General features: G+C 39.5%; 1 protein-coding gene across 2 annotated transcripts in view; it reads left to right on the top strand.

The window, feature by feature from the left end:
- LRRC1 (leucine rich repeat containing 1) overlaps positions 1-16,410 on the top strand; it is a 102,910-nt gene that overhangs the window by 79,589 nt on the left and 6,911 nt on the right. For both annotated transcript variants that reach the window (XM_086608327.1, XM_086608326.1), the window contains 5 exons: positions 3,840-4,043; positions 6,262-6,498; positions 8,316-8,405; positions 9,081-9,158; positions 10,916-11,011. In XM_086608327.1, the coding sequence (XP_086464453.1) occupies positions 3,840-4,043; positions 6,262-6,498; positions 8,316-8,405; positions 9,081-9,158; positions 10,916-11,011 (705 nt within the window). The remainder of the gene's footprint in view (positions 1-3,839; positions 4,044-6,261; positions 6,499-8,315; positions 8,406-9,080; positions 9,159-10,915; positions 11,012-16,410) is intronic.

The following is a 16,410-nucleotide window of genomic DNA, read 5'->3' as shown; positions in this document are numbered from 1 at the left end:
TGATTCTTAAAGTCCTAAATACTGAATTCACCTTCTTTCTTTGTTTTATTCCAAATATTTTTAACAGAATGTAAATCTATGTGCCTCACTCTGTGTTTGCTAATGACTTAAAACATTGACCTTTTTAATCTTTTTGGGTCTCAGCTTCCACATGTATAAACATGACAAGAAACTTCCTACCTTACCTTGTGTGAAAAGACCAATTATCATCTGTAAAATTCTATAAGGAGAACTGATTTTTCTCTCTAAATATTAAGATGTTTGCCAGTAGCCCCTTCTGTCTCAAAGCACGGTCCCATAGTATGTAATACAATAAGAATGATCCTATGAGGACAGGCTGAAAGAGTTGGGGCTGTTCAGCCTGGAGAAGAGGAGGCTCCGGGGTGACCTTATAGCGGTCTTCCAGTACCTCAAGGGGGCCTACAAGAAAGATGGGGAGAGGCTGTTCAGGAGAGCCAGTTGTGATAGGACAAGGGGTAATGGTTTTAAAATAGAGGGAGGTAGATTCAGGTTGGATATTAGGAAAAAATTTTTTACCATGAGAGTTGTAGAACACTGGAACAGGTTGCCCAGAGAGGTGGTGGATGCTTCATCCCTGGAGTTGTTCAAGGCCAGGTTGGATGAGGCCCTGAGCAACCTGATCTAGTTGGAGATGTCCCTGTTCCTTGCAGGGGGGGTTGGACTAGATGACCTTTGAAGGTCCCTTCCAGCCCTAACCATTCTATGATTCTATGATTCTAATGAGCTAACAAATTACTGGAGGTTTAAGATCGTTTTATTTTTTGAGTACAAATCTACTATTTGTTAGCTGAACTGTAGCCATTACCACGTAGAGGGGTGATGGAAGCTTATTGCCCATCTAACATGATTTTCATTAATACCTCAGAGTAAGGAGTTGGTTTTATTTTTGGGAGGCAAAATGAAATCCAGTAAAAAAATCAGATTGAGCAGTCGCATTGCGTTAAAGCACAGCAAACAGCGCTGTACCTTCCATCTCTTCCTTGTAGCAAACTCTGTACGTGACTGGCCTCACTAAGAACTTGCAGTGTTGTGTAGCACCTTGGCCACTCTTGGCTTTGTCCAAAAGGATGTGAAGAGCTGGGCACGGTAACACCCTGGCAGTCAGTGGGTCCAGCAACAGCATGCCTGGCACTTTCTGTTCCTGACCTAACATTGCTACTGAACTCTGGATTAAAACTCTATTATCTTATTTTCACTCTATACCCCTTTTCTTTCATCAAAAGGATCCAGTTGTAAAAAATGATTGAGGATTAAGATTTATTTTCAAAGTAGTGTTAGCCTATGCTCACAGCAGCAGCAGTCATTGGCTTTGTTTCTCCGTTTTATTTCATGAAAGCATAGTCCATGGCGTGTTTTGCTTATGACAGGTATGTGCAAATGTAGGCTGAAAGGCACTTCTGGTTGTTCCATTCGATCTCTTGCTGTTGATATAACCAAACTGTGAAACTGCTTTCATAAAGATAATGCCATCCATGGTATCATATAGACCTAGTGAAAACTTGAAGGAGACCACCTACATCATCATCTTACCCAGAACTGTCATTTTGTTTCTATTTTACTTTAAAGTACTGTAGATCAAGAATATCAAAGATTAAAATCTCTTAGAAATAAATTAAATAAATTAAAATCTCTTAGGTTACAAAGGGTGTGAGGTGTGAAACAATACTGAATTTCCTTTGCAGCTGGAGGTCAGCATGAGGAAAAGCATCCTGCTGTAGGAGAAGGCAGGCAGGGAGCCAGAACATGAGAGACATAGGGATGTAAAATCTACTGATGGCCATCAGCTTGCTCCTCATGTGTATGGGAGGCTACCACAGCAGTGGAATGTATGCCTGAAATGGTGAAGTGGTTGTCAGCATAAGCTTAGTTTGAAATCTGTATCTGTTGCCTTGAGAGAATAGCCTTTTACTGGTCTTACAGAATTTGACAGGCTGAGTTTGAGAAGCAGCTGTTTAGGATTAGAGATCGGGGTCAAACAAGGATGAGACGTTCCCTCGGAAGACGTTAAATGCTTCACTGTACCTGTATTTATTTTTAGAATGAAATTGCTTTATGACTTCCTAATGAGCTTAAAAGTTGACAAGGATTTAAACTGCCTCTGGAAATACCCTGAATGCTGGGAGATGTCACATTAGCTATTCTGAAATAAACCAGACCAAAACAATAGCAAACAATTAGAGCTAGTGTGCTATTTACTTATCTGATTAGAATTGCTATCCGCCTAGTTAATATTCATAGGAAACAAAGCTGCTATTTAAGGGTACCTTACATTTCCTTATTCAAGGCCAGTGTAAAGAAATACCAGGAGGTGTCCTGCCTTGTGTTCTGAATTGTCAAGAGGAACGGGAGCCACTACCGTGTCAAGATTGTTTGCGCTGCTTTTGCTATTCACTGATGAACCAAGCCGGCAATCAGCTCGAGAGTCCTGAGTGGTGTGCTTTAGAATGAGCAGAAATCCTGGCTATTTATCAGCAAACGGTGGTGTCGCTGAACGTCAGTGCAGTTCTAAACGTGGTTTAACAGCAAATTTCTTAGAGACCAATCACACATTCTGTCTACAATGCAAATAATCCTTTGTTGGGGCTGTGATCTTTTCAAGACTCACAGAAAGGTCTATAAGCTTTTTCAACAAGGTGCTGAGATATTGTCCTTCTCCGTTTCCTAGTCTTTTCAGCCATCCTAAAACCAAAAGCAAATGAAGAATCCCAAGGGAAGCTCTTTCGGCAGCTGAAGATAAATCATTACGGCCAGCATGGGCAGCCTTGTCCTATCTCCTTTTCTTTCTCAACCTTAGATCTAATAGACATGGTGGCATCTGGGATACTGAATAACAGCAAGAAATCTCTGTGTCTGTGTGAACATAAGCATACTGCATTGAAAAAGAAAAGTGGGAGCTTAAAGATTTGTTAAATCTGAATCAAATATCTGTTTAAATGATGTGAAAGTCACTGTGTGCTCCTGATTGCCCCACCATAAGCTTGCTGATAATTGTTTTTGCTAGTTTGTGTTCTCCATCTCTTTGCCTTGTTGGAGCATGTGCGTTAATGCGTCTATTTATATGGCGTCAGACTGCTTTCTCCCATTGGGTTTGTATCATCATAAGAAAATTTAAAGGCAAAATTAAAATAAAGCTTAAAAGAAAGATAAAGGTTGCTTTGAAAAATGGCATCTGAAGTTCAATGAAATTAAGGTATATAGACAACCTTGACACAACTTGTCATGTATGAATATGTGTGTATGAAGAAGAGAGGTGGAGTGTTTCGGATGTAAATAAGGAATTAACATTTTGGGAAAATGACTATAATCACTTCGGAAATCCGCAAATCTTAAAAGATCAATTTAGTATTGTACTTTCTATCAGGACCATTCAACAAATGGAACATATTATTTAACAAATAATGAAAAGAGGGAGGTGACTTGACAAGGTATTTTTAACTCAGGTCGTGAGATGAGATGGTCACTAAAGGTCTAAGTACTCTTGTTTGTTTTCTTAATAGTACAGAGTATAACATTATTGAAGACTGTTGTTGATCATTAATTCTTCTTTATGGTGCTGAAGGTGGGCTTGGTTCCATGCTCATGTAAGTCCCTAAAGGCTTCTACTAATTTCAGCAGCGTTTGCTTGCTCTTTGTATCACCAGTAAAAAGTGTCTCTCTGGGACTGAAGGTACCTCTCAAGGTAAAAAGGGGAAACCCAGTATTTACAAGATACTAAAATACCTTGCAGAACTTGCCAATTTCTGAGCGTGCATACTTCAATCACTTTCTTAAAATCTATTCATTGCCTATTTTTTTTTTCTTTGTCGTCTTCCTCTCAGGACTCTATTAAGTGGCTTCCCAAGTCTCCTAAACTGTACAGTGGCCATAACTGGAGCTCCCATGGCTCTCGCTGGGCCTCGTTGAAAGGAAAGGAAAGTTTTCATGGTGGTAACCTGTACAAATTCAGCTCTGCTAATGGAAAATGGAGGGAAGGAAGGATCAGTCCCGAGCAAGAAGCAGAGGAACTGGAGGATCCTGATGATGTAGGTAGTCTCCTTGAAGTCAGGAGGGACAATGTTGTGTGTCTGTCAAGAAAATACAATCTGGTCGCAGTGCTATGCTGCCGAGCACTCTGGGTTAGCAGGAGGCTGCGCTCGTGCGTACTCTCCCGTCCTTGCCTGTGCAGAGGGTACAGAATCATGTTCAATGTTTTATTCCTTTACGTGGCTTCCGATTAAACAATCCATCCAGCCCTCAAGAGTACAGTGCAACTTACAGGTTAAGATGAGTACCCTGAGCAATGATGAGGTACATCTTTTTTTTATTTTACTCTTACTTACATCCCCAATTACCAGCGTCCCTCCATCTCTTTCAGGTCAGTGGGTTGTTAGCAGCACTTGAAGCTCATGTCTCCCAAGGATTGGATGGTAGAAAAGTGAAGTTGCAGTGCTACTCCACTGCATGTTTAGTTTTGGGTAGTGGTCTTCCAGGATGCTAATGTCTGGGGAAACCCTGGGTGCCGTGATTTCTGTAGCCTGTGCCCACCATTTGTCTGTCACCTGGGCGGCAGCTTGGCTGTCTTCTTGGTCATAGCCTGGGAAAAGAGGTTATGATTGCACTCTTGTAGCCTTTCCCTTTCAGGGCATTGCTCACCAGTCTTTCCTCTAGATGTTTGCTGGGAGTTAAGGAAGGAATAGGGGCTCCTGCTCCTCTCCCAGGACCTCTGCTGCCTTCCTAGCCCCTGTTGCTGCTGCTGTGCCACCTTCTCCAGCCCCCACTCCCAGCTCTTGCCCCCGGCCTTTCTCCCTGGCACCCACAGCACCCCAGGACTGCTGATGGGTCTGGGTTAGTCAGCCTGGTGCCATTAAAGATGAACCTCTCTCAAGAGAAGAATGATAATGAATGTTTTATGTGAGTTAATGCTAAACAAATTCCCTTTTCGTTTTAAGTGAAATAGGAAGCAATCATTCCTTGCTTGCTCTCCCTGGGATTGGTGAGGCTTCTTTCCATCCCAACCGAAAAGAGATGGTGGGAAAGCTCCAATATAGCTTGAAAAATAAAGTGTGCAGTGGGGTTTCTGCACAGTTGTTCATGGTATTGCCACTGCTTTTTATTTCAGGTATTAAATTTCCAAGCTTAGAAAGACGTTTATGGGGTTTATTTTCAAAGATGTTCACCTTTGTTCGCTGCATCATTTTACTGCCAACAGAAGATACAAGGATTATGGTGATAGGAAGATCTGATTCAACCTGACCCATCAAATTGAGGAAAAAATCAGCTAAATATAAATAAAGCATCCATAAAATGTGAACAGAATTTGGGCATCATGTCTGAATTTCGTTTAAGCACCTTGCCAAGCATAACTGATAGCTGGAAAACATCATTGTGTTTTGCAGTCAAACCTGTCTGAAGCTTTAATTGTTTGGTGGATATGTTTTAATTGTGTATTTCCCTTTTCAAGCCCTTGTGGTTTAGCTAAGTGTAGGGTGACATTGGCTGTTCCTCACTACATCTCATAGAAAGTACAGCCTAGAGCCAGACTTCAAAGCAAGCTTCAGGATATGCCTCACCTTTGAGGGTCCACTTCCATTAGACCCTTAAATCATTAAGTTTGTAGGTTTTCATTCACTACTTTTTGCAGCTAAATAAAGTCAATCCAATTACTTAAACAGAATCTTCTCTTAGAGATGTAGATGCAAGGTAGGGGCTTGCCTTCCTCTCACACCTGTGCTCCCAAAAATAGAACATAAGCCTTGAGGAACTATGAGAGATGTTTTGTTTTCTGTATGGAAAGCCCTTTCCTTCGCCTCACATGTGTGCTTCCTTGCCCTGGGATGGCAGATTCAGTGCTACTGAGCTGCCAGAGGCTGCCCAAAATAGTCTTGTTCTCATGCTCCGTCTTTTTCATATGGCATTGCAGGATTTAGTTGGGTATATGTGTGTTAAATGAGCTTGTGTGTCCCAGTGGACCTAGGGAAAGGCTGCATGAATCCCAGTCCTCTCCCTTTTCCCACAATTTCTTTTCCCACAATTTCCACCCTCATGTTGAGGGAAAACCACGCCCAGAGAAATAATGGTAAAAGAAAGATACTTGTATACATTTGCTTTACAGTTGCAGTTTTGTCTTCAGTGAAACAAATCCTAATGTAGAGCAACATGATAGAGAGGAACAAATCCAATTTACCACTGGTAGGGTCTGGGTATCAGACAGCTATTCTCCTTGCTGTCACTGTGTTTGCCCTTCTTATCTTTAACCCCCAGGAACCTATTTCCAAGTTTTCCGGCAGCCTTTTTGATACTGCTGATAGCATGAGAGATCAAAGAAATACCAGGACAGCTCTTCAAGAAAAGCACAAGTTGGCAATGAAAGGGAAGGCTTTTCCAGGGACTAACACTAAGGTGCAGCCACCCGGCTCAGCAGTGGGCAGCTTCCCTGGTGAGAGCAGCCGCATCCTGGAGGAATCAAGGGTGGTGGATGTGCCACAGCCCCCACTGAAGGTATTGAACTGCTGCATGGGCTAGACTCGCAATGTGGGGATGGACACCGCGTGTCTGTGGGGAAGTCCCTATGTCCATGGGGAAGTCCACTTCTTGTGTGAGGCAGTTTATGAAAGATGGAAAGAAGGGAGGGTGTTGCATGGTAGATGTTGCGAGACTTATTTTTCAGAGAGTAAGCTGAGTTTTGTCCTTGCTCCCACAGACTTACATGGAAAAGAGTTTTCCATTAAAAAAAAACCAAAACAAAACAAACAAAAACTTTCTATGTAGCCATTTGATACTGTCTCATTTGATATATCCAGCTTTGCTATTATAAGGTCAAGCCAAGAGTGTGTGCAGGTGGGCACTCAGCTAAATCTTCACTTATTCCATGGTTTAGGAGCAGTGGCATGGCCTTACCCTCACAGCATGAGGAACCCTCTGTCCTGTGAAAAGGGATGGGAAGGTTCAAGTGAAAATTTATCAGTGAGAACTGCAAGATTTGGGCTGAAGTTTATGGAGAAAGCTATACTCTGAACTCAATGAATATATCCATCCTGTCTTGACATGCTTTGGAGCACATGAGGAGGAAACGTGCTTTATGGGTTGGCTCCCAGGGGTGGCCTAGTACAGATCACACCTCTGCTGACTGCCCATGGGGCAGGAGATGCAGAATTGTGCTGGATCCCCGAGGTTGTGGGACACAGCGTCAGGAAAGGCAGCTCACCCCATGTGGCACCTGTGAAGGCTCAAGTGTGTGGGTAATGCTAAGTCTAAGCAACATTTGGCAGGGTGGTTTTCATACCTTTTCAGGAATTAGGAATTTCAGATGAGTATGTTGTATGTGCAAGAGTAGCTGAATACATTCGTTAAATTTTGAAATGCAGTTGTGTTGAAATAGTCTTAATTATAAAATATATGGCCTGAATTGTCTTAAAGCTGTGAAGCAAATCAATGAAAATAAGAGCATTTTGCTAATGTGATGAGGTGAAATGCAGTTTGCATTCAGATTCCTCTACACTATGGCAACGTATTCTTCAATGTGATTGTTGGTTTAGTAATTAGCAAATTATTGTTTACTACCATGCATATTATATACTAAAGAAAAAAAAAAAAACAACAACTGAGGGAAATATTTCTTAAATGTAAGCTGTCTTTGGAACTTGAAACTAATTTCATTTGGGCTTTGTGGTGAATTCTGTAAGTTGAAAAGAATTGTCTAAGATTTTGTACTAAATTTTTGCCGATACCAGCAGAAGAAGAACAGACTGGATAGAGTACAATTTATGCTGCTTTTTAAAAAAGCTTCCTGATATTTTTGCTTTTAAGTCAATGGTTAGAGTACCGTCAAATCTTTTGACAGAGTTAGCACATACATTCAGAAAGCCTGTTTAAAGAAGGGAAAATTACTGTGATAGCACTCAAATTCAGTTATCTGCTCTCAGGAGAATTGAGAGTAAGCAAATCAAACTGTAGATGAGGTTCCAAATGAAACTTTTCACTCCTCCTGCGTACCGGTGGTGTTGCCATTGTGAATGCTCAGTAAATTGGTGGGTTTTATGAAACAACTGGTTTGGTCAGCAGCCTTATAAACAGCCTAACATGGTTTTGGCATGACTAAAACCTGGACAAACAACGCATTTTTGATGTTATTGAAGATTAAAGACTAGTCTTGCATGTGCCAGTGTTGAAGCATAACACCGTTTTTCTCTGGGCTAAGCTCTATAGGGGAAAATCCTCTGGTATTCAGAGTGGGAGGTAGGTTTTCATTGCTCATGTAATTAATAGGCAATGTTTTTGATTAATCAGGCCACTTATCCATTATAATTCTTTTCCAGATAACCATTACTGTGTGCAGTCAAATGGGGAGTCTTGGTATTAGCATTGCTGGTGGAAAGGGCTCATCTCCATGTAAAGACAATGATGAGGTGCATTTCCTTACTCAAAATTTATCTAGTAATCATTAGAAAGAAACTGATGAGCAGTTCTTTGAAGCTATTGTATTTTGTTGTTTTCTTTCTGAGGTTGTACTCAATGTAACATCACTACCTTCATAACAAAGCTAACAAGGGCAAATGTGTGTAACTTGTTTCCCAAAGTAGAAGCCAGCAGTAAATTTTGATGGGGAAGCTCCTGGAGGGATGATTTTGGAGGGAAAACATGATGTAAACCAATAATTTTTTCAAGGACATCCTGATGGCTGAAACACTGTTGGCTATTTTTCACTTTCTACCTCAAATTGGGGTCACTCCCTTGGCAATCCATGTCTCTCCCATCCCATTTGCTCATTCCCAGGAGCTAACTTGATTTGAGAGAAGTATTTCTCACATCTTCGCACTTAATTATCATTTCAATAAATCTTTGTTTCCCAGTCTGTCCCCCATGGCACAGTGTAAACATTAATGACTTTTATTTGTTGTTGTATGTATAAGCCGTGGAGGCTTTTTTTTTTCTTGCTATTATGCTGAGACATTTAGTTTTTGTTTTAATAGAGGCAAGAGAACAACAAGACTTGAAAATTAATTACTTCCTGTTTGCTTTTTACATCTAAGAACAACAGAAGAAACCCTGTCAGGTCTGAAACCTATCTTTTGTGTTACCAGGGGATCATGATTGCACGGCTGCCCAAAGATGGACCAGCAGACTTGGCTGGGGTACAAGCAGGAGACAGAGCGACAGAGGTAGATGGGTTTTTCGTCAATGTGGAGTGTGTTCTCTTCTTACTACCTTTAAATCAAATCACTCCGAGTTGGGGCGTTTGAGATCTAGATCTAGGCTTGCCTTAGCTTTTTAGATACTTTCCAAACTACATTATAAAGAAATTATAATGACATTAAATTGTTGTATGCCTTCTTATTATATTCTGGATTTCTGATCTTTATGTTCAAAGCGCTTAACAAAATATTATTCACTTAAATGGCTGATTCGTAAAGGAAAATAATGTCTTAGTAAGCAGTTATATAAGCACAAATGCAGTTGTACTTAGGCCAAGAAGCTTTCTTATGACATTGTATTAGATTTACTGGATGAGTTCATTACAGTTGTTACAAAGAAATATAAACTAGATGAGCTTGTTTCTCCAAGGTAATTTTTGGCTGAGAGAGAACAGCTCAAAGTAACTCCCCTGATGGAGGCTTACAGTGCCAAGTGCCAATGTGTCTCTTGAGCTGCTCCACCTCAAGCCTCATCTTTCCTAGCAGAAGCCACTCTTAAGCTTCAGAGGTTCCCAAGAGCAGTGATGATCACGTTCAGTTTTGTGATATATATTTTTGACCTACTGTTTGGTTTCCACCTGCTGAGAAAGAGTGGAAGGAGACCCTCTGCAAAATTACTTTGAGGTCAAACTGCTCCATAATTTTTTTCAGTTCTTGTTCTCTTCAACTGTCATTTATACTTACTTAGATTAGTAGTTTTTACTCCAGCATACTCCTTGTTGAATTAAGGTAGGATAGAGCAAGCAATATTGTATGTCTATTAAATTCGCAGGAACAAGGATACAACCTATATCAGCCAAAGACAAATTAATGGTAAATTAATTTACTAATTTTGTAAAACTATGCTATAGATTTATTAATAGAGAATTTTGTTCCACAGTCCACATATGGAAGTTTAACATTTTTTAAAAAGTTAATTACAGATAAAGTTCAGTATCATTTTACCTTTTTCATTTTATGAAAGAATTATCCTTAACTAATTATTGTATTTTAATAGATGTGAGAGAATTTAAATGATTATTTACATATTTCACATTATCAGATCATCAGGGAAAAAAGAATCAGGATTTTTCGTTGTTGTACCTTTAGCTTCTGAGCAGAGTTTCTGGTCAAGTCATTATCTTAAAAATCAACCTTTTTACTCAGGTTCGTTCATGAGGCTATAATTCATTCTTGTTTTTGGGACTATTTGAAATACACTAGCTACTGATGTCTGTTCATTTAATGAATAGTGAAACAAGTGAAAAAGAGAAGAAATTTCTCTTTCATACTGTTCTGTCCTGCTGTTATTCTACAAATAGTTATGATTTCTCTATCTTCCACAAGATGGCAGAATCATTCATCTATTTAAGGAACACGGAAAAAAAAAAAATCTCAGCTCTTTGTATGCGTGGGAGATGAGAAGGATTTAATGCATTTAGGGGTGCTACAGGAGCCCCAGTGTTTTGACCACAGGACTAATCCGTGTACAAATAACCAGCATTTTTGTCTTGATACTGTGTGTTACAACTTATTCTTGAACTGACCGTTTCAACAGTTCAAATATGCAGTGTGTTCATAAAAAATGGGAAACAGCAAGGATGGCAATTTTATTTGCTTGCGTTGTGCAACTATATATAATGATAGGGCCAGATATTTGCATACTAACCTGAGAGGGAGGGAATTGCTCTTCTTAAACAGCATTCAGAGTAAAAACATGTGTTTCTGCTGCTTTATTTTTAAAGGCATCCCTAATTTCAGAACCTGACGCACTTGATGCTGATCCTACTGAAGCTTCATCCAAGGGCAGCCCCTTCTCGGCAGTAAACCACGTCATAACAGTAAGTAAGATGGGCCTCAGTGAGTAACAAATCATTCTTAGCTAAGTACTTTGTGTGTTGTCTGTCGTTATTGCTAGTAAAGGTGGTAGAGACTGGCATAAAACTTCTGAGTGGCTGCATAAGAGGAGAACGTGTACCAAAGATAAGTGACCCCACCATGCATTTACTTGGCTGCCACTGCAGCCAGGACTTGGCTTCTGGAGGAGCTCAGCTCCTGGATAAGCACCAGCGTAACAGACCTGAGCTTTTGAAGCACTCTGGTTAGGGGACTTTAAGGGTGGTGCCAGTTCCCTCCAGTTTAAGTGTTTATTCTGTTGTCTGGGCTCCCTCTCTAGCTAATGGAAGGAGCAGCAACTCCAGGGTGCCTCTTTTAGGAGGGAGAGGTTTTGCTGCTAGCTGGAGGTGACCATTTTTATCTTTTGGCTTGAGGGAGAACTTGTGTGACAGGCTAAGACTCTGTGCCCGTATTTTAGGTGACTGATGTCAGACGAGATTAAGCCTACCACACATGTCACAGAAGGAAATGGCCGAGCCTGCAGGGTGGCTTTTAGAAATCTCATCCACTTTTGTGAACTTCTCTTAAAAAATTCAGCTCTCTCAAGACCTACCTCAATCATGGTCATCTGCCTGCACACCTGAAACTATAGCTTTACTAGGAAGATACAGTAAGATCAAGTTATCTGAATTATTAAGATCACAAAGCTTCCTACTTCTATTAAGCCTGAAGTACCAAGAAGCAACAACTGTTTCTTCTACAGCAAATGCCAGAGGAATGCTTGATTTGATTCCTCTTCTTCCAGGCTTTTTTTTTTATCCTTTTCCAGGAATACCATTCACAACCCAGCTAATGGCAAGAAACGGAAGTTCATCTATTATGTAAAAACTATAATCGAAGACCACACTCAGTTTTAATTAACCATTCACATTTTTAAAAATAATGTGATTTGTTAGTTGGCTGAAGAGTATGAAAATAGACCACGCAAATCTGGTTTTCTATGTGGATTGCTATTTAAGAAGTGTTAAGCCTGCAACTTTTGTCTATGAGATAGACTAACAAAGGTTTTATCTTCTATTCAGTTGCTTAAAGAAACTTATTTTGAGGCCTCTGGTCTCCAGCATCATCTGAAACATTGAGACCAGTTTTATTTTCCAGTTGAAAACACTTCCATATTATTTTTTTTTTGTCCAGTTCTACTTAGTAGCTGTTTCTTATGGTCTTAACCCGAATTGCAGGAAGCACGATGCTTCCTGTTAGAGGAACCACTGTTGAAAGAGTTGATTCACACATTTCCAGTAGCCTGGGTCTGTTGAAGTAGTATCTGACTTTCAGTGTTTTCAGCCAAAAAGAGAAAATGATCATTTTTTGTGTTGTATGCCTCTTGGAAAATAATGCCTTCCTTTAAAGTTCTTCAACTGCAAGAGGAGGAGGCAGATTAGACCAAGCTACTTACCTCAGAGCACAGTGCACTGAGGGAGTCAACTGGCTGAATATGTTCCGGGTGTCAAAAGCAGCCAATGTGCAAGTTCTTTCGTGGAGAAATATTTGTATTTCTGTTTTTGTTTCTTTTTGCAATCAACATCTTTGTACTGTAGCAAATTGTGTGTGTTATTGCCTTTAACCTAGAGCAGCGTTCATCAGTCTTGGGGATTATGTGCTTTTGAGGAGTATCTTGCTGACTCAGAAACGGGTCAGTATCTCATCTGCTTTTGCTCTGGATGTACTCTGTTAAGTTCCTCTCATTCCTCAGTAACTGTCTTATCTGAAAAATGTTTACAGGCTGGCTTCTTATGGAGGACATGCTTTGCGTGTTCAGATAAGCAGATGGCAGCAGGACCTTAATGCAGAATCATCTTCTTTGCTAGGAATCTAGGAAGGTTTGTTTCCTTCGTGTTTCTGACTAGGTTTCAAGAGAAGATGGATGCATCTACATCGAGAGAGGAAAGGAGAGAAGCATAGTGGCAAAGAAGCCAAAGGCTCTTATTATTCTTACTGCAAAAGTTGAATTATGTATTGGATGGTGCCCATCTTCCTTCTTCCTCTCTTCCTTGTCGTCACTGCTTCCTGCCCTCCAGCAGAAACTGTCTTTATCTATTTATTTTGATTGAATTTTAATAAACATTATCTTTGCATATGCTCTCTGTGGTAATAGTTATCTCTTACTTGCTAGCTATAGCCCTCTAGCCATCTCTTGCCATCGCCCATCCTGTCTCCGAGCCTCGTGCTCTGACATTACAAAGAGTGATCCTGCTGCCAGACTCAGATTTCCTCTCTGTTTTCCATGGTCCTGATTGCTCTAACTTCTTCTAAAAGACTCTTTTGAATTGTTAACTCGTTCGGTCAAACTCAATTTCAAACCCTTTGTGCCAGCTTCAAGATTTCGTAACAGCGTGAATGACCAGTAATTAATTGGACAAACAATTAAAATTTCTTTCACTCTGAGTCATTGTTTTGCAAAGGAAAAATGAGAATTGCCCCTGGTTTTAATTATGATTGAGTATTTTATTGAAAAGTAGAGGCCCCAGAACTTTAATTGTAATTAGATACTTTTTTACATACCATATTTTATAGGCTTACCTCAGTTATGCTAATCACATCTCAAAAATATGAAATTTTTTTATTTTACTTTGTTTAATAGATATATATATAAATAAAAATATTTTAATTTAATTTAAACAGAGTCTTTGGATAAATAAGAGTATCTATGTTAAGACGTGCATCAAAATAGAATGGATTGGAACCACAACTGATATGGCTCTCTACATGCAGACTGTGTGTAAAAATTTTACATCTCTAACTACAGAGGAAAAAAAAAAAAATAAATCAGGGATGCAAACATGGCCAATAGTGCTTGATGCTGACTTTAACAGAAGGAACTTTAACTAGGATTCTGGATTTCTAGTTCTCTGTTTTTCTGTCTTCTGCTCTTTGTTCTTTATTTCCTACTCATCCTCTCAAACATAGAACCAACTCTGCACAATCTTTCTCCATCAAAAATATTTTCATTTGAGCTCTTGACTGAAATTCCCCATGGATTTTTGTCTGACTGAATGGAGAGTGTTGACAGGTTTCAGCGTCTCTTATCAGTTCATGATGTGCATCATCATGTCATCTTCTTTGATCCAATTTTGGGGCTATTAACATCATAAGGATAATAGATACTTTATAATTAATGTAAAATCTCTTAAATATTTTATTCTAATATTTCACTTTAATTCTTACCATATTATTTTCTGTAATAATATGCCTTTGCCCTGGGAATTTCCTCAAGTAGATTTTTTTCATATAGCTCACCAGGTGTACAAGTGTCACTTATATTAAGGATTTTCAAGGAAGTTTAAAGTGAGAGTTACCAGTTAAAAGTGATTGTGTAAAAAACACTTACAGTATTGGAAAAATCTGAAGAACTTCAAACTAAAAAAGCCAAGTGTTTTGGTTGTTCTGTTAAAAATGCAGAGATACCAAATGCTCCTAAATATGGTGAGAAAACAGACAACTTTGGTGTACTAGAACCTGTAATGTATATCAAAGTGAAATGCTCCTCTGCCTGCAGAAAGTGAGTGAGCATGTACCGTGCTCCCACAATATGTAGGTTGCTGTTTTTTTTTGCCATTCTCCCACATTGTTTAGATGCAAGTCATGAGAAGCCTTACATGGATGAGAATCACAGCCAATCTGTCTTCTTCATTTCCAGGTGATAAAGACTTTTTCAGGAAAAAGTCTTGATAGACTTATACCAGTTAGAAATCTTCAGAAATCTAAGTATCAAACCCTTTCTTTATTCATTTGAGCAAGTTAGTTCTAGCCATATCAGAAAATTGTAATCATACAAATTAAACGTAATAAAACTTCTTTCTTGTTTCTTTAGTCATTGCCTTACTTTTTTTTTTTTTTATTTTAAAAGCAAAACCAGTAGAATACTCAGGTCAGAGAAGCGCTATAAAAGATGACAACTAAAGTAGGATTCAGAATGTCCCTATCATCATCAAAGACAGATTTCTTCTGAAATTTGTTTCAAACAAAAAAGACCTTGCTCACAGACAGTGTTTGAATGACCTGTTCCCATAACATCATATGACCTAATATTTCAGTCTTCAAGTTTTTTATGGACAACTGCTTTATCTCTTCTTGAAGACATTTTAATGACTCTAATCTCGTCAGGTAAGGGTGTCGGTATTTTTATATTATTACTTTTTATTCTGACAAGGTAAGTTAGTTTTAGAAGTCAGGAGTCTGACTCCTCACTGCTTTGCATCTTATGCAGGTTTATACACGCTTGCAAAGAAGTCCATGCGGAGCCTTGTTGGCTTAGCTAACCCTGTACTGATTGTGTGAGCTTCAGAGGAGTGTAAGCACCCATCTGCCATGTGATTTCCTTCCCCATGTCATCTACCGGTTTGATTCCACTTTTATCCAAGTGACTGAGTATTTCTGAGTCGAGATGAAAGAGAAAAGATGTGTGGTATGGGCACTGCATTTACCTCCAGAGTGCAGCAGTTAGGGAACGTCTTCTGTGAATTTGGGACTAAGTTCCTGTGCCAAACAAATGCTTCTGTTTGCAGTGTCTCTTTTTTCCTCGCTTCCTTTTAAGTAGTTTTCTCATAGGACTCAGTTAGAATTGACTCACTTCAAACTTTAAATTCTTGGATTTTGCAGAGCTTGTAATTAACAATGCTAAATAGGGAAAATCTTTGAAAAAGAAAAGTCACTAATTGATCTTTTCGAGATACCGTATTCAAATACCTCAAAGTTAAAGAAAAAAAACGCACAAAGTAAACCCATTATATGATAGACAATGTAAGCGCTGCAGACAATATAAGCAAAAGTGTGTATGAGAGACAAGTAGACTCAAAGAAGGCACCTGGAACCATGCTGTAGGACATAGCATGCTATTTGAGCATAAATATTTGAACAACCACACAAATGATCAGCAACATCTCCCCTTGTGAAAGGTGTCCTCATGGACTCTGCAGGAATTCAGCAGGGGAGGAGTCTGTACTGAATTCCCTCAGGTGGTCAAGTACGGCCGCTGCCTTTCACAGGGGTGAAGAGCTTTCTTCAGAATCAAAGGATTGGTAACTTGGGACGTGGGTAGCGCTGCTTATGGGGGTAGTACCTTCTAAGTCTCCTGATGTGATCAAAGCAATGCATTTCCTTCGATGTTTTTATAGCATCAGGCCATAAATGATTACACAGAGAGCACTTAAATGAAAATCTGTGTTATCAGGCTCCACTTTCAGGGAAGTCACTATCCAGTGGTACATTAGAAGATGAAAGAAATGGAGCAAGGACAATTTTCGTAAGCAGTTTGAATCATATAAAAGCCTTTTGTGTCTGACGACATTGCAGATATGACACGATGGACATCGATCTTTCATTTTTGTCTGCTACAAAACACGAT

The sequence above is a fragment of the Tauraco erythrolophus genome, chromosome 2 (genome assembly GCF_009769465.1).
Source record: "Tauraco erythrolophus isolate bTauEry1 chromosome 2, bTauEry1.pri, whole genome shotgun sequence".
Lineage (NCBI taxonomy): Eukaryota > Metazoa > Chordata > Aves > Musophagiformes > Musophagidae > Tauraco > Tauraco erythrolophus.
Note: the sequence above shows the minus strand (reverse complement) of the source record. Positions and strands in the feature narration are given on the sequence as shown.